Source organism: Nomascus leucogenys, chromosome 17, assembly GCF_006542625.1.
Source record: "Nomascus leucogenys isolate Asia chromosome 17, Asia_NLE_v1, whole genome shotgun sequence".
NCBI classification, from domain to species: Eukaryota; Metazoa; Chordata; class Mammalia; order Primates; family Hylobatidae; genus Nomascus; species Nomascus leucogenys.
The window spans coordinates 77,503,876-77,528,146 of NC_044397.1; the positions used below are offsets into that span (position 1 = coordinate 77,503,876).

At 37.8% G+C, this 24,271-nt stretch overlaps 1 protein-coding gene across 2 annotated transcripts in view; it reads left to right on the forward strand.

The window, feature by feature from the left end:
- The window catches only part of HIBADH (3-hydroxyisobutyrate dehydrogenase), a 221,236-nt gene that overhangs the window by 81,325 nt on the left and 115,640 nt on the right, over window positions 1-24,271 (forward strand). For both annotated transcript variants that reach the window (XM_030795573.1, XM_003270460.1), the window contains exon 2: window positions 10,787-10,947. In XM_030795573.1, coding sequence (XP_030651433.1) covers window positions 10,787-10,947 — 161 coding nt within the window. The remainder of the gene's footprint in view (window positions 1-10,786; window positions 10,948-24,271) is intronic.

The window sequence follows — 24,271 nt, forward strand, 5'->3', positions numbered from 1 at the left end:
TAATGTAAGAATATAGATTTCTGATAAATTTTAAATAGTTCTTTTGTGATGAAGTGGTTAAATCACTTCAGCAATTTTTTTTCCTCTGGCATTTTTTTCTTTTTTGCCACGGAGTCTCGCTCTGTCGCCCAGGCTAGAGTGCAGTGGCGCGATCTCGGCTCACTGCAAGCTCCGCCTCCTGGGTTCATGCCATTCTCCCGCCTCAGCCTCCGGAATAGCTGGGACTACAGGCGCCTGCCACCACGCCCGGCTAATTTTTTGGTATTTTTTAGTAGAAACGGGGTTTCACCATATTAGCCAGGGTGGTCTCTATCACCTGACCTCATGATCCGCCCGCCTTGGCCTCCCAAAGTGCTGGGATTACAGGCGTGAGCCACCACGCCCGGCCTTTCTCTGGAATTGTTTTAAACATTTAAATTTCTGTTAATTTTAGTTTACTGCAAAAGTGTTAACTTTTCTGACATTAGATTCTTAAAGAGTGGGAAAAAATCTACCTGCAAGTTTGGAGTCAAATGACATTAAGAAAAAGAACCAGGTTCAAATAGTAATGTGTGATGTTCTGAATTCTGTTGGATATTTGTAGTATGTTTAAGATGTTTATATCATATGAATGATAATATTATAAGCAGCTATATAATTTACTGTTTAAAAAAATGAAACCTAAAAGTTGCCGGTTAGCACATCTTTTTAACTTTTTTATAAATACGTTTTAGAGACAGGTCTCCCCGTGTTGTCCAGGCAGGAGTACAGTGGCACCTACTTAGCTCACTGCAACCTTGAACTCCTGTACTCAAGTGATCTTCCACCTCAGCTTCCCAAGTAGTTAGGATTGCAGGGAGCACCACGATCCCCAGCTAATTAAAAAAAATTTTTTTTGAGACAAGGCTAGTTGCCTGCTACGCTGGTCTAGAACTACTGGCCTGAAGCCATCCTCTTGCCTTGACCTCCCAAAGTGTTGGGCTTGCAGGCATTAGTCACTGTGCCCAGACTGCCACATCTTAATTTTTAAATGTATGTTTGTTTATTTATTTATTTGAGATGGGGTCTCTCTCTCTCTCTTGCCCAGGCTGGAGTGCAGTGGAGCAATCATGGCTCATTGCAGCCTCAACCTCGTGGGCTCAAGCAATCCTCCTGCCTCAGCCTCCCAAGTAGCTGGGACCACAGGTGCACACCACCACGCCTGGCTTTTTTTTTTTTTTTTTGTAGAGATGGGGTCTCACCATGTTGCCCAGGCTGGTCTTGAACCCTGGGGGTCAACTGATCCTCCTGCCTCAGCCTCCCAAAGTACTGGGATTACAGTTATAAGCTACTGTGCCTAAGCCTAATTTTAAAATACTTAAAGCATTGAAAAGGAAATAGAAGAATGAGAAATATTAAATTGTACATATATTACTATTTCATCACCTGTTTGATAAAATTGTGTATGTTATTTTACAAGGTAATTAAGTTTAGTTTCAGACTTATTTGTACAGAGAAAAAAATCTACAGATGTAGGCCCTCTACAAAATGTCACGTTGTGACTCTCCAGCTTGTACATGGAAAAATAAATCACATCAGATCATCTTGAAGTGACCACCTGACCAAAGGTAGAATGGAAAAATTAGCATCATGTATAGAAACAGGAATACAATTTTTAGTATTATTGGTCCTTTTTGTATATATGAAATTTACTTGAAAAGTAGCATAACTCATTGGATAAATCAGATATGTAATGGCAGTTTTTCCCTTTACATTAGCTTCTAGGGCTGCACATGAACTTCTGAAAAGCTGCTCGTGGTCCTGCGTCTAAAAGTTGACCCTAAACTTGTGAAACTACATAAGGAGCGTATTTATTACTAAAATAAGTTGACTGAAACCATAAAAGCCTTTATAGAGAAAGTCATCACCCTTAGTTTAGTAACTCTTAATAGTAAAGCAGATAGAGTGCTTATGATGTAGTATTATGTGATAAAATAGATATAAAAACATAGTATTATGTGATAAAATAGACATACATTGTATAGAAAATATAACCTTATGATGTAATGAAAAATGCAGTCAAAAGACTGAAAGTCCATGCAAAATGTTGTTTTTATTTTTGTGTAATGAGATGCTTCCCCTTCCGACTGTATACTTTTTCATTCTAGTTTTCTACAATGAAAATGCATTACTTTGAATAGAAAAGAAGCCTCAGAAATGTAAAATAATTAACTTGTTACCAATTTTTTCATTTTGACACAGTGAAACCTGCTTTTTGGTAGCACTTAAGGTTATCAAGATACGGATAACTCCCCTTGTTACATTGGAGAAAGAGGTCATAATCGGTAAATTTGCATCTATAAATTTAGAAACAAACTTTGCCAAGTTTTCTGGCTAGTTTCTTTTCATTGGTCCTCAGTAATAGACACTAATGCTAGTTTCTTAACCAGTCAACCAGTATCACCTTTGTATTTTGTTGATTGATTTTCTCCCAGCTTGGTTTTATTTATGTTTTAACTCTACTTTTTCCACGCACTACTGTCAGAAGTAATTTAAAGAGAGATGCATTATTTAGGTTTGAGAGTTTTTAGGGCAATAATCATTCTATTATACTCAGTGGATTTCTGCCCCTTCAGGTGCAAATTATTTTATATTTGCCAAGCGCTTATTCAGGTGTTTCACCTTAACTAAAAGCTTTCTTTCCTCAGATACAGGGCTTCTCCTACAGTCATCTATACCTTTTTCTATCTCTTTGGCTCTTACTTCTAACCCACTAGGCAAAAAGGGGCAGTTGGCATAGGACTTGACCTGTACTGCTACTACTTGACCATTTTTGGTAAGAGTAACTAATACTTATTATCATGTGCCAGGCACCATTTATCGCTTTATATGCATCATCTCAAGTAATCTTTACAATAATCTTCTGAAGTAGGTACTTTTATTGATCAAATGATGTCTAGAGAAGTTAAGTAACTTGTAACCTCAATGGTATACATCTAAGAAGTGAACTTATCAGGATAGGAACCTAGGCCTTCCCAACTCAGAAAATTTTAAACATTATCACCATCAATAAATAACTTCTCTTTTGACATCAGGTCATCTAATTTTACTGCCCTTTCTTTAACTTTGCCACAGACAAAGATGAAGTAAAGAGAGCTGAGTCCTTTGAAAACTTTATCTTCATTCACATTCATGTTGGCCCATCCAACATGGCCTCATTGTTATTAACTTCTTCAGCTTCAGTAACAAACATCAGTACTCCAGTTTTTCTAGGATCTTAGTAGTAGGAGTGATTCTCTTGCCGAGATTTCACCAGCAGAACTAGTCTCTGGTTGATTTAACCCCCTCTGTGATTCTGGTTCTAACAAACATACTGTTACATAATGCTCATCACCTGCTCCTTTGACTGCCTCCCTTTTCCTCCAAGTACGTAGACATGCTTTCTTGTTTCCTCATTTCATAAGGTCTCTCTCTAGGTTTGTCTGTACCCAATCTCAAACTTATTTATAATTAGGAATTTCACTGATGCCTAATACCATTTTTTTCAGCCTCTTGTTGTATTTCTAGATAAATCCATTGTTGTGGTCTGTTTGTGCCTTTCTCCAGCTGTCACTTAGCTTGGTGATATTGAGAGTCACAGAAGTTTGCTGATTAGATACAATGCTTTCATTAATCTCTTGTTTATTCCCCATTACATTTTCAGATTTTCCACAGCATTTCCAGAACTTTAACTTAGGGCTGGCAGCTCCTGAACCAGCCATTTGGCAGAAGGATGCCATTACCATGTATTAGTTTAGGCAGTTTGGAACTTGACCTCGGATCTAGGGGAAAGAATATTGGAGAGTCAACCTGCAATGTGTAATGGTTGCTGCAACACTGTTTACCTTTACACAATCCACTTTTATCAGCAGCATTACTTTGTAATTGCTTTAGAACTGGCTTTTATTCCCATATGCCCATTTGATGAAACTTAGTTTATTTTTCATTCATACCTAGTTTATTATTCATTCACATAGCATATATTAAATTTCACTGTGCCACTTCATTTATTTCATTTTATTATAAAAGTAGTTACAAAAGTTACATGCTCATGGTAAAAAATGGGAAAGTTTATAAAATAAAAAGTAATATTTTCTTCAACTCCGACCCAGTAGTCCAACTCTCCAGGTGTAAGTGCTGTTTTGTGTGTATCCATACAGAAAATCAGAAAAATTAATGCATATGTATCCTTTTTTCTTCTCTTATGCCATATCCTATAGGTAATGTTCAGCATTTTGTGTTTTGGTTTTTTTTTTCCACTTAATAACTTATCCTGGAGATTTTTTCCTATAATTTTAGATAAATATGTCACCTTTTTTTAAACATTTGCACATTTCATTGTGTTGATTTACTGTGAATTATCAAGTGCCCTACAATGTATATTTAGTTATGAATTAAGTGCCCTATTAATATATAATTAGTTATGAAGTGCCTTATTAATACATAGTTATTTGCAGTTTTTTTGGCTGTTACAGGCAGTGCTGTAATAAACTATATCTTTGTGTTGTTCAGAGTTTAATACATAGTAGGGATTGCTATGGCCCATAGTTGGGCACCTTTTTTGTAAATAAAATTTTATTGGAACACAGCCATACCCATTTGTTTGTATGTTGTCTATGGCTGCTTTCAAACTAGAGTAGATGAATGAAATAGTTGTAACAGAAGCCTTGTGGCTCACAAAGCTGAAAATAATTTACTGCCTGACTCTTTAAGACAAAGTTGGCTGGCCCCTCATGTGTAGTATATATTCTTAGAAATGGAATTGCTAGGTCAAAGAGTATGCATGTTTTAAATTTAAATTTTAAATAAAAGTTCAAATGTAGTTTTTTTGCCAAATTACCATCCAAAAGGTCGACCTAATATACAATTTGACAGTATATGAGAGCTTATGTTTTCATCAGTTATTTCTTACCGAGTAGTTTTTATCAAAGAAAAAACTTATCCAACAGGTGAAAAATGGTATCACATCATTTTGTTTTGCATTTCTCTAATTATGACAAGTTGGGTATATTTTTAGAGGTTTTTTTGGGGGGTAATTTACATATTTTCTGTTGTCATTTTGTGATTTTTGCCTACTTTAAAAAATTATTCTTGTTTTTCTTCCAGATTGTAAAGTTATTTTGCATATAAAACAAAGTAGCCCTATTTTTGTCATGTGTTGGAGTGTTTTTCTTATTATTTGTATTTTATCTGTTTGTGATATTTTTTCCATATAGATATGCTAAACTTTTTCCTCTTGTTTTATTATGAAAAGTATGAAGCAGAAAGTATTGAAAGAATAATGTAACCGACATCCATATACTCTTTCCTTAGAAACAACAGTTGTTAATTATTTTGCCACACTGACTTTTTTTCTTCCACATATATACCTATCCCACTTAAATCATTTGAAAGTAAATTGCTGACATGACACTTTAACCCTAATGCTTCAGCATGAATCTAAGAATGAGGATATTCTCCTATGTAACCAAACTACCATTATCCTACCTAAGCCAATTAGCAGTGATTCCATGGTATCATCTACTGTACAATTTACATTCAAAATTTCATTATTTTCTTAAAGGCTAGCTTTTTTTTTTTTTTTAAGTCAGGATCCATTCAGACTTCACACTTTACGTTTGATCTATCACTTTAGTATTGAGAACTGTCTTCTCTTGTTTCTATAAGTATGATACTGACTTTTTAAAAACAGCTTTATTAGCAATATAGTGACATACGATAAATTATACATAAAGTATACAATTTGATTAGTTTTGATGTATATAAGCCAGTGAAGCTATCTTCACAGTCAAGAGAGTGTGGCTGGGTGCAGTGGCTCAAGCCTACACTCCTAGAACTTTAGGAGGGTGAGGCCCACTGATTGCTTGAGCTCAGGAGTTCAAGACTGGTCTGGCCAACATGATGAAACCTCATCTCTACAAAAATGCAAAAATTAGCCAGGCCTGGTGGCATATGCCTGTAGTCCCAGCTACTTGGGAAGCTGAAGTGGGATCATCTGAGCTTGGGAAGTTGAGGCTATAGTGAGCTATGATCATGCCACTGCACTCTAGCCTGGGTGACAGAGTGAGACCCTGTCCAAAAAAAAAAAAAAAAAATAGTAAACATATCCATCACCATACCCCTGAGATTTATTCATATCTCTGGAATATACAAATATTTGTATATTTTTCCTGGTTATAGATTTCTAGCCTGACAGTTGTTTTTTTCTTCCGGTATTTAAAAAATGTTGCACCACTGTCTTCTCACTTGCATTGTTTCTGATGAGAAATCTGCCTTTATCCTTATCTTTTTCCCTTTCTACATAGTGTGTCCTTTTTCCTGTGGCTGCTCTTGTGCGTTTGATTGTGATGCGTCTTAGTATGGTTTTCTTCATGTTTCTTGTATTGGGGTTCATACAGTTCCTTGGATGCATGGGGTTTGTAGTTTTCATCAACTTTGGAACATTTTTGGCCATTTGTTCTTCACATATTTTCTGCCCCACTTCTCTCCTCTCATTTGAGGACTCTAGTTACATATGTGTTTGGGTTGTTGAAGCTGTCTCACAGCTTATTGATGCTCTCTTTATTTAAAAAATTTTTTTTTCTCTGTGTTTTGAATAGTTTCTATTGCTGTATCTTCAAGGTTATTAATCTTTCCTTTGGTATCTACTCTTCAGTTAATCTTCTGGTATAATTTTCATCTCACATATTTTATTAGTAAATTTCATCTCAAGAAATTTAATTTGGATTGTTAAAAATATCTTTCATATTTCTACCTTTGGAATGTATGGACTACAGTTATAATTTTTAATGTCCTTGTTTTCTAATTCTAACATCCGTTTCAGCTTAGGGTTGGTTTTGACTTTTTGACTTTTGAATATATACATTCCTTTGGGCTTCAGAGAGGTTCAGCTTTTGGCCTTCAGCCTCTTCATACTCATCTGGTGATTTTATTAACTTTTACAAATTTCACCTTTTAACTTTTGAGACAAATGGCTACCAGGTATATCTCTTTTTTCTCGTCCTATCATTGAAACCTTGGTCATGGTATTTCTAATAGTCTGTTGGACATCTTTTCAGCTCATTCACAGTTCATAGTTACCCTGGGTAAAACTGAGCAAGCTCTCCTTGATTTCTTCACTTAGGTATTGGTAACACTATTCTCCTGCTGTCATTTTGGACCTCACCCTTATTTTAGCCTATAATCCAATCCATTGTTAAATCCTTTTACTTCTGTCTTTGAAATAGTTGTTATACCTGTCTTTTCCTGTGGCTACCACACTTTATTAACTTTGACTTTGTTATGGTCTGAAATTTTATGTCCCCACAAAATTTATATGTTGAATTCCTTTTTCTTTTTTGAGACACCAGAGTCTCGCTCTGTCACCCAGGCTGGAGTGCAGTGGTGCGATCTTGGCTCGCTGCATCTTCCACCCACTGTGTTCAAGCAATCCTCCTGCCTCACCCTCCTGAGTAACTAGGATTACAAGCGCATGCCACCATGCCTGGATAATTTTTGTAGTTTTAGTAAAGACTAGGTTTCACCATGTTGGCCAGGTTGGTCTCAAACTCCTGACCTCAGGTGATCCACCCACTTTGGCCTCCCAAAGTGCTGGGATTACAGGTGTGAGCCACTTCGCCTGGCCAAAATTCCTAACCCTCAATATAATGATATTAGGAGCTAGGCCCTTTGGGAGGCAATTAGATCATGCGGGTAGAGCTCTTGTGAATAGGATTAGTGCCCTTATACAGAGAGACATGAGAGCTGCTTCTCTTTCTGCTCTCTACCATGTGAGGATACAGTGAGAAAATGGCCATCAGCAAACAAGGAAGTGGACCTACCAGACACTGGATCTGTTGCCACCTTCATGTTGGACTTCCTGGCCTCCAGAACTATGAGAAATAAGTGTTCGTTATTTAAGCCATTATGGTATATTTGTTATAGTAGCTCGAACTAAGGCATCTAGAGGATTACTGTCACTTTTATATTGGTCTTCTTGCCTCTAGGCTCTTTTCTTCCAAGTTCATTCATTGTACACTGCTGCCTCATTTCTGTTCCTAAAGTGTAAGTCTCATCTGTCGTTTCTCTTGCCCACCGTTTCAATAACTACCTCTTGCTTACAAAATACAAGTTGTTTAGCATCCTTCCATCCTTCCACATTATGGTTGCATTTTTTTTTAATCTTAATCTCTTGCTGTTTTGTTTCTTTGTGCATTCTTTAGGAAGAATAGAGGGCAGTATACAGTGTTTACAAGTGGAGACTCTAGAATTAGAATGTCTGGATTTGAATCTTGGTATTACAACTTAGTAAAGTATTGGGTATTTTACTTCAACTCAGCATCAGGGTTCTCAGCTGTAAGATGGGCTTCATATATATCTTATGGTGGTAATAGGTCTGTTTATAAAGTGCTTAGTACAGTGTCTGGCGTGTAGTAAAATTGCAGTAAATATTAACTATTACTGTCATTTCTTCATGGCTCTCCTAGTTCCTTGTATATATTCATGTTCCTTTTTCTATATGGAGTTCCCCTCCTCCTTACCCTCCTATCCATTTGAAATCCTACCCCTTGTGTAATATCCAGGTCAGATGCCACATTCCTCAAGTTCCTACATCATGAATTCTCATTTTTCATCAGCATTGTGTTTTTATCCTTAACTGTCTTGTGTTATTGTTCATGTACATGGTTTATTTCTTCTTGGTTTTAAGCTTGTTAAAGGCAAGGACTGTGTCTCTTACCTTCCTTGGCATCTCTTTTGGTACATGTGATAGTTGCATAATATTTGTTGAATTTGTGAATGAATTGTGGTTCTACCTGACCATACTTATGAATTGTTTGACCTAGAGTGAATTGCCTGTTAAATTAACTGTCTTTAAATTATAATCTTCCTAGTTTCTAATGTTTTTAGATTGCTAAATTATACCTTTTCAACCTTAACACAGTAATGCCACATTTTCTTTCTGGCTATTATTGCTAGTTTGTTTATGAGCATTAGTTAGAGTTCTCTGATGAAGTGTACTCATTCTGTTTGATATCAAAATAAAATTTCAATTTGGTGTCACTTTTCTGTCATAGAATTCCTTGCGGGCGAGAAAGATTATACCAGTGTATTAAACTTAGCGCCTGTTAAATGATGTTGCACAGAAATGACACCCACATTTAATGAAAGTGTTAGAGTCAATCATTAAGTTAAAGGAATTAAATATGCTTCTAACCCAAGAAGACCTCTAGTTCTTAAGCATTAGGGCTTCAAATAATTTGCTTTTAACAAATCTCATTCCATTCAGATTCAGTTCAGGGAAGAGCAGATTAAGTTCAGTTGAGGGGACCTGAAACTTAAAAGAGGGACTGTGATTAGTTGTTACACTACAAATTTTAAAGCTGGAGTTCTTGAAAGAAAAAAGAAAAAGAATGCTAGGAAATGAAAGAGCAAGGAGAGTTACTTCTCTCTCTTCCCTCACTAGACTGTGAGCTTTTAAAGGACAGGGACCATACATTGCTTGTGTCTATCTCTGAGCTCTGTCATAGTACTTCATGCAATGAATATTTATTGAGTGGAGTTCTAAATCTAGAAAGTGAAAAATTGCATCTAACGTTATTTCCATAGTAATGTAAAGCCTCCCCACTCTGTAACGCATTACTTTGATTCATATGCCCACGGAGTAATTTCAAAAAGTCTTATATGAAAAAGAAAAGAATAAATAAAACCTGTATAGTTTTTAAGGCTTTTTTTTTTTTTTTTTTTTTTTTTTTTAATGGCAGCCTGGTCAACATGGTGAAATCCTGTGTCTATTAAAAGGACAAAAATTAGCCAGGCGTGGTGGTGCGTGCCTGTGATCCCAGCTACTTCGGAGGCTAAGGCATAAGAATTGCTTGAACCCAATAGGCAGAGGCTTCAGTGAGCCGAGATTGCATCACTGCCCTCCAGCCTGGGTGAAAGAGCGAGACTCCGTCTCAAAAAATAAATAAATAAATAAATAAAGATAAAATAAGGAAGTGTCTCTTTTCTGAAAGTTCAGAGTTGTTAGACCAAGGCCCTGATACTGTTACACTTGCCATTTAAAGCCTATGGAGGTATCTCCCCTTTCTCCCCCAGGACCACCGTTGTAAACTGGTGATTACATTCTCCTGGGTTTAACATCTTTTTGAGTTTTTTTTGTTTGTTTGTTTGTATCATTGGAGGGGATGATTTCTGTAACTGTGGGAGTGGGAAGGTAAAAAGCTTTTCCATTCTTGGAGCTGTTCCAAGACATAGGTCTTATTGAATACTTTCTGTCTTTTATACACATTATTAAGGGAGATAATATGGAATACTTCACATTATAAGTAAATTACATGTTAGGTGTTTTATAAATGATAACATTAGTTTATTAAAAATGGTAAAAGAATGTTATACAGGTACAAAACAGGAAAAATGCTTAAAATTTTGTGAATATGCCCCAGAAAACTAAATAATTAGAAGTTAGTCTGCCTGCACATTATTGATAACTTTAAATGTGGTTAGGTCCATTAGTTTAAAATTTGCCTTTTAAAAGTTAGTGGGTTTTTTTTTTAATAACTGTATTATTATTTTGTTTATTTTTGAGATGGGATCTCACTGTGTTGCCTAGGCTGTTAAAACTCCTGGGCTCGAGCAGTCCTCCTGCCTCAGCCTCCCAAGTAGCTGGGATTATAGGTGTGTACCACTGCACCTGGTTCTTAGAAGTTTCTTTTATTAAAAAAAAATCTAACAATTGACTTGCTAATATTAAATGAATGTTTACAATAAAAAATGTTATTTGCCCCTATTGAAAATAATGTATTGAAATCAGTGTGTTCTAGGTCAGTGGCTTCAAAGACTCCAGTTGGATTCATTGGACTGGGTAACATGGGGAATCCAATGGCAAAAAATCTCATGAAACATGGCTATCCACTTATTATTTATGATGTGTTCCCTGATGCCTGCAAAGAGTTTCAAGATGCAGGTGAACAGGTAAGACCTTTTCTTTAGATTTGTTTTAGATTTTGAGGATTAAAAATGAATATACATTCAAATAAGTGACAGCTTCTTAGAAGTATACCCAATGGAGTTGTAAACCTAATTCAGTGTTAATTTTATATGTATGTAAACATTCATCCAACATCCAGATTTGCAGTAAAAGGGAGTTCTCATCAGACATTCAGGGGTATCTATTCTTTGGCAGGTGACTTGGAACATTCTGCACGTTTGTTCAGAGGGCCTTGTTTTAGTTCGGTATCAGTTTTCTGAGATAGTAACTTTACTGATTGTGCCGTTAAAGTAGTTAGTTTGGTGGAAATAACCTTCTGTGTTATTAAAAGCACAATTGTCTTTAAAACAAGAGTAGGCTTAGAGATACAAAGCTTAGTTTGAGTTCCAGCTCAGATACATGGTTTCTTTTTTTTTTTTTTTTTGAGACGGAGTCTCGCACTGTCACCCAGGCTGGAGTGCAGTGGCGCGATCTTGGCTCACTGCAAGCTCCGCCTCCTGGGTTCAGGCCATTCTCCTGCCTCAGCCTCCCGAGTAGCTGGGACTACAGGCGCCTGCAACCACGCCCGGCTAATTTTTTTTTGTATTTTTAGTAGAGACGGGGTTTCACTGTGTTAGTCAGGATGGTCTCGATCTCCTGACCTCATTATCCGCCCGCCTCGGCCTCCCAAAGTGCTGAGATTACCGGCGTGAGCCACCGCGCCCGGCTGATACATGCTTTCTTACTGGGGGCAAGTTACATCACTTCTGCTGATTTCCTCATTCTTAAAATGTGAACGATGACAACCTATGCCATTAGGTTGTGAAGCTCAAATGAGAGAATGTATGTGAACATACTTTGAAAACATCATATGGCAGCACTTTGTGAATAATTATTAGTGATTGGCCATAAACCAGGAGACAGCCTAAAAACACTATGTCCTATAATGAAGAGTTGAGTTATAGTGGATCTCTAGTGTTTTGTTTTTAGGCTATCATTCACGTTTAAAGAATTTTGGCACTAGAGTTTATCATGTTGGATGATAGCATCTGCTGGTTAAGTCTTGAGTTGTCTGGATTTGTTACACTTTATCAATAACTCAAACTACAGGAGACCATGTATCAGTATCTGAATATAGAGTTTGTTTTTTCTAGATATGAGGGAAGTTCTTCTTGGTCAAGTTGTAGAGTGGTAACTGAGGATAGTGTGTGATCCCAGAACAGAGAATACTAAAAAATTCCTGAGAAAAAGGTGAGAGAAAAAAATTAAACAGCCAACTTCTAGATAATAGACTTGAAAGTAAATACTGAAAAATGCTATACCTAGTTACAGAACGGCTTTAGGTAACTTAGAGGCCATTTTCAGAACTATATATCTGAATCTTTTCCCTTTCCGTGGTTTTTGTGCCATATGGAAATTGCAGCAGTATAGTGTGAGGATGGAAGTGTGGCTTTGGAACTTTTCAGGGTAGTGTTGTGGCTGCTTCTGCGTGTTCAGTCTCTGAATACGGATACTATGCTCCCAGTACAGCAGGCTTATAGGCTTAATTCATGTAGGGACTTGGTAGTCTTGTTGGAGAGATTTGATCAGTTGTATAGTAGAGAATCTGGGAAAGGTGGCCTTTTACCATCTTCAGAGATGGTGAGCATTTCAAATTGATATTCAGTCTGAGATGAACCAGTTAGTAGTTATTTTGAGGAGATGGTTATTACTTTTTGGGTTAACACATCTATTTGGTATTGCCATTTTACAGTGGTTTATCTGTTAGTAAGAGTAACAAGGGTACTTGATCTCTAAACAGAGGAAATATCTTCAATTAAATACAGAATTTAACCAAAGAGTGGGGTAGGAATCGAATGGGGACTGTTACCCTAGACTGGCAAAGCAGAAGCTTGTGACCTTTTACGTTGTTACTGACACAGGTACTCTTCCTTCTATGCCTGTAGCACTTCCAGTTTGTATGTGGAACAACTGTAATGATCGTCACTGCTTTGTGAATCTCTCCTGCTTTTTCCCAGAATTCTAGAGCTTTCTGATGCTCTGCCTGAATTACCTCATACTCTGAAGTTACCAGGCTTACCTCTGTTTCCCAACAAGTTTCTTATTTCTGTAGTGTTGCTAATTTTAGGTAGGTATGAAGGAAGGCTGCCTTAAGAATAAAGCTTATCCCTGCATGAAGGAGATATTTATATTTTGAAAGTGAGAGAAAAGAATCTAATACAGTATTTAGTGAGCACCTACTATGTGTCAGGTCTTTTGCTAAATATTTTGTATATATTATCTCATTTTATCTTTGCAACAGAAGTGTTATCAAGAAACCGATGTTTGGAGAAGCTAAATAATATCCCTAACGTTATATAGTGGTTCTTATTATCTGCAGTTTCACTTTCTACAATTTCAGTTACCTATGGTCAAATGTGGTCTGAAAATGTTAAGTACACAATTCAAGAAATAAACATTTATAAGTTTTAAATTACATGCCGTTCTGAGTAGCATGATGAAATCTTGTGCTGTCCTGCTCTGTCCCAACCTGGATGTGAATCATCCCTTTGTCCAGCATCTCCATGCTGTAGACACTCCCTGGCCCATTAGTCACTTACTAGCCGCCTCAGTGATCGGCTGTTATGATATTGCAGTGCTTATTTTCAGGTAACCCTTATTTTATTTCATAATGGTCCAAAGCTCAAGAGTAGTGATGCTTGCATATTGTTATAATTGTTCTATTTTATTGTTGTTGTTAATTTCTTACTGTGACTAATTTGTAAATTAAACTTTATCATAGGAGTGTATATATAAAGAAAAACTGGCTGGGCACTGTGTCTTGTGCCTATAATCCCAGCATTTTGGGAGGTCAAGGCAGGCGGATCACTTGAGGCCAGGAGTTCAAGACCAGCCTGGCCGACGTGGCGAAACCCCGGCTCTACTAAAAATACAAAAATTAGCCAGGCATGATGGCATGTGTCTGTGGTTTCAGCTACTTGGGAGGCTGAGACATGAGAATCACTTGAGCCCGGGAGGCGGAGGTTGCAATGAGCCGAGATTGCACCACTGCAGTCCAGCCTGGATGACAGAGGGAGACTCTGTCTCAAAAAAAAAGAAAAAAAAGCTGGGCATGGTTGTGTGTGCCTGTAGTCCCAGCTACTTGGGAGGCTGAGGTGGGAGGATTACTTGAGCCTAGGAGGTTGAGGCTGCAGTGAGCTGTGTACTCCAGCCTGGGTGATGGAGTGAGACCTTGCCTTAAAAAGAAAAAAAAAAAAAAAAAAAAAAAAAACAACGGAAAACATAGTCTATATAAACATATAGACTATGTTATATAAACATATAGACTATGTTATAGGATTTGGTACTGTCTCTGGTTTCAGGCATCCACTGGGAGTCTTGGAATGTATACCTCTCATAGGAGGGGTTACCACTGTGCAGTGAATGAATAGCAAGAGCCAGTGTCTAAACAAAGGTCTTTGACTTCGGAGTTTTGGTTCTTTTTGAAATTAATGTGAAAGACATTTTTGAGTGTGTGTATGTGACATCTCTGTTGATGATTCTGAAATGTAGCTACCTGTTAACCTATTTATAAACTAGATTGCTGGAAAATAAAGTGCCTAGATCAGTCAAGCCACTGATCATTTGTCTCCCTTGCCTTCTCTTGTGTGGTTCTGTACCCATGGAGTTACAATTTAATAATAATTATCTATTGTTTGGGCTGTTTAGTGGGTTGAATAGTGGCCTACCTCCCCAACCCCCAAAGATGTCCTATAAAATTGTTAGGAGAAAACACAGAGGTAAATCTTTATGACTTTGGATTTGGCAAAGGATTCTTAGATATGACACCAAGAGCATGAGCAACAAAATGACAAATAGGTAAATTGGACTTTATCAACATTAAAAACTTGTGCTCCAGAGAACACCATCAGTAAAGTGAAAAACAATTCACAGAATGGGATAAAATATTTGCAAATCATATATCTGAGAAGGAATTTGTATCTAGAATGTATGAAGAAGGCTTACAATGCCAACATAAGACAAGTAACGCAATTAAATGGGCAAAGGATTTTAATAGACATTTCTCCCAGGAAGAGATATGAATGGCCAGTAAACATGTGAAAAGTTGCTCAACATCATTAGGCATCGTAGAAACATAATCAGAACAGCCGGGTGAGGTGGCTCATGCCTGTAATCACAATAGTTTGGGAGGCTGGGGCAGGTAGATCCCTTGAGATCAGGAGTTCAAGACCAGCCTGGCCAACATGGTGAAACCCTGTCTTTACTAAAAATGCAAAAAAATTAGCTGAGCATGGTGGTGCACACCTGTAATACCAGCTACTCAGGAGGCTGAGGTGGGAGAATTGCTTGAACCCAGGAGGTGGAGGTTGCAGTGAGCCGAGATTGCCACCACTGCACTCCAGCCTGGGCAACAGAGTAAGACTCTGTCTCAAAAAAAAAAAAAAGTAATCAAAACCATGAGGCACACCCACTAGAATCTAGATTAAAAAGATAACAAAATGTGTTTGTGAGGTTGTAGAAAAATTGGAGCCCTCATACACTGCTAGTGGAAATGTAAAATGGTACAGCCACTTTGGGAAAGAGTTTGGGAGTTCCTCAAACAATTAAACATTAGAATTATGCCATGACCCAGCAATTTCACACCTAGCTATATACCCAAGAGAAATAAAAAATTTGTATCCACATGGAAACGTGTATTTAGCAACATTATTCATAATCACGAAAAAGTGGAAACAACTCAAAAATCTGTCAGTGGATAGAATGTCCAAACAAAATGTGTTATATCCATACAATGATGATTATTCAGTAATAAAAAGAAATGAAGTACTAATATTTGCTGCAGCATTGATAAACCTTGAAAGCATGCTGAGTGAAGGAAGCCAGTCACAAAAGACCAAATACTATAGACTTTTCCTGAAAATCCAGAATAAGGAAGTCTATATAGAGACACAAAGTAGATTAGTGGTTGCTTAGCGCTGGGGAAGTGGGAAAGTTGGGCATAGAGGAATGATAGCTAATGCATATAAGAGTTCTGGTTTTTTTTTTTTTTTTTTAAATGGAGTCTCACTCTGTCACCAGGCTGGAGTGCAGTGGTGCGATCTTGGCCTACTGCAACCTCCACCTCCTGGGTTTGAGTGATTCTTCTGCCTCAGCTTCCCAAGTAGCTGTGACTACAGGCACGTGCTACCACGCCCAGCTAATTTTTTTTTTTTTTTTTTTTGAGATAGAGTCTTGCTCTGTCACTCAGGCTGGAGTGCAGTGGCGCAATCTTGGCTCACTGCAACCTCCGCCTCCTGGGTTCAAGCAATTCTCCTGTCTCAGACTCCTGAGTAGCTGGGATTACAGGCACATGTCACCACGCCTGTCCAATTTTTGTATTTTTAGTAGAGATGGAGTTTCAAAATACTGGGTAGACTGGTCTCGAACTCCTAACCTCAGGTGATCCGCCCGCCTTGGCCTCCCAAAGTGCTGAGATTATAGGTGTGAGCTACCGCGCCCGGCCAATTTTTTGTATTTTTAGTAGAGACGGGGTTTCACCATGTTGGCCAGGATGGTCTCGATCTCTTGACCTCGTGATCTGCCCACCTCGGCCTCCCAAAGTGCTGGGATTACAGGCGTGAGCCACCATGCCTGGCCAGGTTTCTTCTTGAAAAGATTCTAAAATTGTCATCATGGTTGCATATATCTGTGAATATGATAACAGGGCCTTTGGTACACTTTAAATGGGTGAATTTTGTGCAAATTATATGTCAGTGAAGCTATTAAAAAAGATATATTCAAGTTCTAACTCCTAGTACCTGTGAATGTGACCTTTTTGGAAACAGGGTCTTTGACGATCTAAAGTTAAGATGAGATCATCATGGATTTAGGGTGGACCCTAAAGCTAATGGCAAGTGTCCTTACCAGAGACAGAAAAGAAGACACAGAGGGGAAGGCCATATGAAGATGGAGGCAGACATTAGAGTTATGCTGCTGCCAGCCAAGGCATATCAGGAGCCATCAGAAGCTGGAAAAGGCAAAGATGGATCCTCCCTTTGAGCCTTTGTGGGGAGTGTGTCTCTCTTGACACCTTGATTTCAGACTTCTGGCCTCCAGAGCTGTGAGAGTAAATTTCTGTTGTTTTAAGCGACTGTGCTTGTGGTAACTTATTGCAGCAGCCGTGGAAAACTAATGCAGCAAACATTGGGAATCTACGAAATGTGTAGGTTTTGAATCTTTCTTTACCACTTAGTATCTGTGCAATCTTGGGCAAGTTTTTCAGTGTCTCTGTACGCTTGTTTCCACATGTATGAAGGATAATCATACTGTTTTCATAGAGTTGTTATAGGGATTAAGTGAGTTAATTATGCATGGAGCTTAAAGTAGCATTTGGCACATATTAATCACTGTATGTTAATGTTAACTATAAATTAGTTTCTGTATGCCTTAGTTTCACCTGTGCTGTACACAGCTGTTCCTCTTCTCGTGCTGTCCATTCAACTGGTAGTATCAGATATTCCCCTTTTTTGTGAAGAAAAGTTACTTTTTATTGCTCTAATCACTATGGGTTAAGGCTACTGTAGACTACCTTAGCAAAACGGGATAGGACCTTCATTAAGTCACTTATTTAACAGATGCTTCTCGAGAACTTTCTGTGTGCCAGGCACTGGGAATATAGCTCAGAACAAGATAGTCACAGTCCTTGCCTTTAGGGACCAATAGGCAGTGTTAGATTATCAAATTACACAAATATGTGATTCCAAACTGTGATAAGTCTGAAGAAAAAGTAAAAGGTCACATTAGTTTTTAATAAAATATGTGTTACATTAGGCGAGAGGGTGGTTAGGGTAATTCTCTCTAAAGACTAGACATTTAGGCAGACAGAAAAAGAATAAGTAGGATTTATCCAGATTAAGAATGAGGACAAAGGAGCAATTTCCTCAAAAAGTGGAGCCTCAGTCTTTGCTGAAGACTTTTACTTTAGGTCAACAGAGATAGCTTGAGTAACTACCAAATGTCTAGTAGTTTACCTAATGCTGTTGGGGAATAAAACAGGTTGAATTGGAGGTGACGAGGTGTTGGATATGTCTTAGGTGGCAAGACCAACTAATACTGCAAGGAACTTTCTATTGTAATTTGACTATAATTAAGTGCTAAGGCAATTTTTGAGGAAGAAAAAAATAAGCAACTCTTAAGGATCATTTCATTTCTGATAGGGAATTACAGGAAGATTGCATATAATCTTTACTCACCCAACAAAGATTGTATTATCTTTGTAGTCTGAAATGAAAGTCATGAAGGACAAGGTCTCCAAGATTCCTGCATAAAAATTTGAGGGTTCCAGGACACAGACTCAGTTACTGGGTTTTCCTTTTTCTTCTTCCTTGCAATATGTCACTGGGTGTGAAGAAGGAAAGAAGGTGGGCTCTGGGTTGGTGCTCCTCCCAGATTAGTGAATAGCGAAGACAGCTTCTTGTGTACAGTTGCCACTCCTCCCCCAATACACAGTGGGGAAAATTCTGTGTGTGGTTCACACTGAGGCAGGAAGCCTGGAGGACAGAATCTTCTTGCCTCTCTTCCTCACATCTCTCATTCTCTTAAGCATCTTGACTCTAAGAGGTCCTCTGAGTATTGATTTCAACAGCAGTGGAAGGTAGGACAATGTGAAATTCAGATGAATGAAGTGAGAAAGGTAAAGGGTGAAAAAGCTTTGGTCCTGAGGGCAATAGAAAATGAAAGCATTTGTTGATAAATGATTTATGTTGGCAGCTTAGAGAATGTTTTGAACAGTGGCCATGTCATCAGAACAAGTGTGATTTCCTAAGAGCACTACTTTAAAAGGTAATACTAATTTGGATGAATACGTTCTGATATATTAGAATGTCAACATTCTTATTTCATAGCTATGTTTAGTTTTTTAAAATGTTGGATAAAAGAAAAAATGAATTTCATTCTATTACTATAAGGCCAAGACACGACTTGGGATGAGATGGAAAAGTACATGTGAAACCTTGAAACTTTTTGCCACAGTAGTGCCCTGAAGGGTTTAAAGTTTAAAAAATTCGGGGTATATTTGAGTTGACTCATACATTTTTAAGGATGGGTGTCCATTTCCTCCCTCTATGTTACTATATCAAGTCAAGCTGATGAAGTGAGAGCCAAAGAAAACAAGCCCATCCCCCAACACCCCACCAAGATTGCAGAAATGCTGGTTAGTTGATTTCTAATGTCAACTGTTCTTTCAGTGAGAGATTTGCAGGGAAGAAAATCAGATGTTGTTTTGAAGAAGTGCTTTTCTTTTTTTGAAAGCAAAAACTGAGAATTTATTGTTTCATGTATTGGAAGAGTTGGGGAGTGGCCTGACCTCTGGCAGAGCTGAATTTAGTGACATAGATGTAGCCAGATTCTTTTATTTTCTCTTTGCCTCTTGAGTCTGCTTTTCTCCATCAGGCTCCTGTCTCCCTTCAAGGTGCAAGATGGCCACCTGCAGTTCCAGGTGAAGAAGTGTTTTAGAATATTGTGACCCTGGAGGCTTTTCTTCAAGCTTTAGTAAAACCGTAGTCATGCACCTCATAAGGATGTTTTGGTCATGGACTGCATACATAAAGATAGTCCCATAGGATTATAATAGAGTATTTTTACTGTACCTTTTGTATGTATAGATCATTAAATGTACAAATTCTTACATTATGTTACAGTTGCCTACAGTATTCAGCACATTAACGTTGCTGTACAGGTTTGTAGCCTAGAAGAAATACACTACACCATGAAGGTCTGTAAGTGCTCTCTCTGATGTTTGCACAACATGAAATAGCCTAATAACTGTCAACCTTATTAAAATAATGATTCAGAAACTGTGATTAGGTATAGAGTTTATTCAGGCCCAAAAGGTGGAAAATGGCCACCTGGAAGCATAAATTCAAGTTGCCTTGAATACATACGATTAGCAGATGTTACAAGTGATTTTGTTTGTTCATTTCTTTTGAGACAGGGTCTCTCTTTGTCACCCAGGCTGGATGCAGTGGTGGGATCATGGCTCACTGCCCTCAACCTCCCAGGCTCAAGTGATCGTCCCACCGCTGCCTCCCAAGCAGTTGGGACCACAGGCATGCACCACCGTGCCCAGCCAATTTTTGTGTTTTTGTAGAGACAGGGTTTTGCTTTGTTGCCCAGGCTGGGCTTGAACTCCTGGGCTTAAGTGATCAGCCCGCCTTGGCCTCCCAAAGTGTTGGGATCACAGGTGTGAGCCATTGCATCTGGCCCCAGGTGGGTTTTTAAGGAAAAAAGAAGAGGCAGTTCCTAAGTTGTTTACCAAGAGTTTACGTTAACATAAATTATTAATTGGCTGTACATTGTTCTTTGTATTCCAAATTCTAGGAATATGACAATAATAAGTGAGGCAGCTAGTCAGGAACAAAAATGCCTTTAAGCAATTGCCACTGGGCACGGAGGGTGGCGGTGATCAAAGTCCTATGCTCACGTCTCTCTGGGCCTGATAAATTTTGTAAACCTCACATGGCTCAGACTGCTCCAAGTTATTTTTCTTTTCTCACAACACATTTCTCAGAATGTATCTCTTTTGCTTGACTGTACATGGATTATTAGGGAAATAAAAACTTTGATAAGTTTAATATGTTTTACATGACTACTTAATAGCTTGTTTATGCCTTTAAGTGTTAACCTATTCTGATAGGGCATTTATAATTGGTTGAACCTGTTATTTGTGGTCATTTTCATAAAATATGTGGACATTTCCTTATCCCTTTATGTTTTTTTAATTTAAAAACAAAATCAGAGGGAAGTTTTTATTATATAAGCATTTATTAAAATAAGTTGGGCAGAATGATGGACTCAGAAAATGAGTGTGTTTGTAGGGCAGCCTCCAAGGCCCACAGGAAGCTTGCCATTGATGATGTTTTTTAACTTTTAGGTTCAGGGGTAATGTGCAGGTTTGTTAAATAGGTAAATTGCATGTCACAGGAGTTTGGTGTACAGATTATTTTGCCACCCAGGTAATAAGCATAGTACCTGGCAGGTAGTTTTTTGATCTTCACCCTTCCTCCCTCCCTCCACCCTCAGGTAGTCCCAAGTGTCTGTTGTTCCTTTCTTTGTGTCCATGTGTACTCAGTGTTTTGCTCTCACTTATAAGTGAGAACATGTGGTATTTGGTTTCTTTCCCTGGATTAGTTTGCTTAGGATAATGGCCTCCAGCTCTATCCATGTTGCGGTAAAGGCCATGATCTCATTGTTTTTTATGTCTGCGTAGTATTTCATGGTGTATATGTACATTTTCTTTATTCGGTCTACCATTGATGGGCATTTAGGTTGATTCCATGTCTTTGCTATTGTGAATAGTGCTACGACGAACATACAGGTGCATGTGTCTTTATGGTGAACTGTTTATATTCCTTTGGGTATGTACCCAATAATGGGATTGCTGGGTTGAATGGTAATTCTGCTTTGAGTTCTTTGAGAAATCACCACACTGCTTCCACAGTAACTCATCTAATTTGCATTCCCACCAGCAGTGTATAAATGTTCCTTTTTCTCTGCAACCTTGCCAGCATCTGTTATTTTTTGACTTTTTAATAACAGCCATTCTGACTGGTGTGATATCGTATCTCATTGTGGTTTTGATTTGCATTTCACTAATGATTAGTGATGTTCAGCATTTTTTCATATGCTTGTTGACTGTGTGTATGCCTTTTTTTGGAAAGTGTCTGTTCATGTCCTTTGCCTACTCTTTAATGCAGTTGTTTGGTTTTTGCTTGTTGATTTAAGTTCCCTATAGATTCTGGGTAGTAGACCTTTGTGGGATGCATAGTTTGCAAACATTTTCTCCCATTAGGTAGGTTGTCTGTTTCCTTTTTGTTGATAGTTCCTTTTGCTGTGCAGAAGCTCTTTAGTTTAATTAGGTCCCATTTGTCAATTTTTGTTTTTGTTGCAATTGCTTTTGGTATCTTTGTCTTGAAATCTTTTCCAGGTCCTATGTCTAGAAACAGTATTTCCTAGGTTATCTTCCAGGGTTTTTATAGCTTTAGGTTTTACATTTAAGTCTTTAATCCACCTTGAGTTGAATTTTGAATATGGTATAAGGAGGGGTCCAGTTTCAGTTTTTTGCATATGGCTAGCCAGTTATTCCAGCACCATTTATTGAATAGGGAGTCCTTTCCTTATTGCTTGTTTTTTTTTTTTTTTTTTTGACTTTTCCAAAGATCAGATGGGTATAGGTGTGCAGCATTTTTTCTGGACTCTATTCTGTTCCATTGGTCTGTGTGCCTGTTTTGTTCCAGTACCATGCTGTTTTGGTTACTGTAGCCCTGTAGAAAAGTTTGAGTTTGAAGTTGGGTAACATGATGCCTCCAGCTTTGTTCTTTTTGCTTAGGATTGCCTTGACTATTTGAGCTCCTTTTTTGGTTCCATATAAATTTTAAAATAGTTTTTTTCTAATTCTGTGAAGAATGTCATTGGTAGTTTGATAGGAATAGCACTGAATCTATAAATTGCTTTGGGCAATATGGCCATTTTAACAAAATTGATTATTCCTATCCATGAGCATGGAATATTTTTCCATTTGTGTCATCTCTGATTTCTTTGAGTAGTATTTTGTAATTCTTTTTATAGAGATCTTTCACCTCTCTGGTTAGCTGTATTCCTGTATTTTATTCTTTTTGTGGCTATTGTGAATGGGATTGTGTTCTTGATTTGGCTCTTGGCTTGATTGTTGTTGGTATATAGGAACGTTAGTTATTTTTGCACATCGATTTTGTGTCTTGGGACATCGCTGAAGTTGTTTATCAGCTTAAGGAGATTTGGGCTGAGAGTATGGGGTTTTCTAGATATAGGGTCATGTCTGCAAACAGGGATAGGTTGACTTCCTGTCTTCATATTTGAGCGCCTTTTATTTCTTGCCTGATTGCTCTGGCCAGGACTTAAGTACTATGTTGAATAGGAGTGATGAGGTAGGGCATCCATGTCTGGTTCCGGTTTTCAAGAAGAGTGCTTCTGCCTTTTGCCTATTCAGTATGATGTTGGCTGTGGGTTTGTCATAGCTTATCCCTTTATTATATTCGTGTTTCTATTGGAAACAGATGCATCATTTCAACTTTTAACATCTTTTTAAAAAATGTAACTGATAATAATGATCAGATCTTAATATTTTAGAAATTTTGAATCAATAAATTGTGAATGTAGTGATTTAAAAACATAAACCCCGGAACCAAACTGTCTGGGCTCAAATCTCAGCTCTGCCATTTGCTAGCTGTGTGACTTCAGATTACTTAACCTTTCTCTGCTTAAATTTCTTATTCTTATATAAAATGGGGATGGTAAGAGTACCTTTCTCTTAGCCCAAAAGAACCTGGCACATAGAAAGTACCACAACTGCTGCTGCTACTACTATTACTGCTGCTGCTGCTGTTATTGTATCTATGCCATATTTCTCCAAAATCTTTATTCTCCAACACACCCCAAACACCGCTGTCTCAGCTGCATTATTGAGTCCAGAATATGTTGAAAGAGAATCATAGATGTATTTTCATTCTTGATTATAGCCAAAAGGCCAAGAAGTGATATGTAGACATATTTCTAAATGAAAGAATGAAGATACAAATTAAAACCAAACTAGGAGGTAAAGTGATTTGACAGCATTCCTGTTTAAGAGTCTACTCTGCACTGCCCCTTCTGACCCACCTTTATTTTGCGGAAGATACTGGTTTTTCTTTTTAACTTAAGCCTTAGCATCAAGGACATGCGACTTGTGCTTCATTTTCATTGTCTAGGATTTTCCTTGGAGATGCTGCTGATCTATGCCAAAAGTCTGGGATGTATGCACCACTTCTGTGTGAGTTTCTTCTGATTGAACTAGGCTTAATTAGATTCTCTTTTCTTTTGTTTTCTCTTTAAAAACTTGGAAACCATTTTGTTGTTCCTGAGTTGTAAGGCTGAACATGTTTGCTTAAGTAAATCTCTTGGGATCTAATCTGGCATCCACTCAGGTCTTGTTAAATGAGAACTTTAAAAGCCTCTTGCTGAGTGGGCTCCATCATTGTTGACCAAATGTTTCAAGATGTAGGCACAAAGCGCTTTTGTCAGTTTTTCAAGTGTAGTGTAATTTTGAAGTAATTGTGCTTTTCTACTTTTAAAGTATTTAAAAAGTACGTTTAAAGAGTACCTTAAAGATTAAAAAACACAGGAGTGGCAAGTTTAACAAGATCACGTTCTTCTTGTTTCTTTATAAATTTCTGTTACCCATCTGGTTTACTTGGAAGCAATGCAGAACTTGACTTATGTGACTGTTTTATCTAGAAGAGGCAGCAAGATTTTTCTCTTCATGTAAAGCAACTAGGT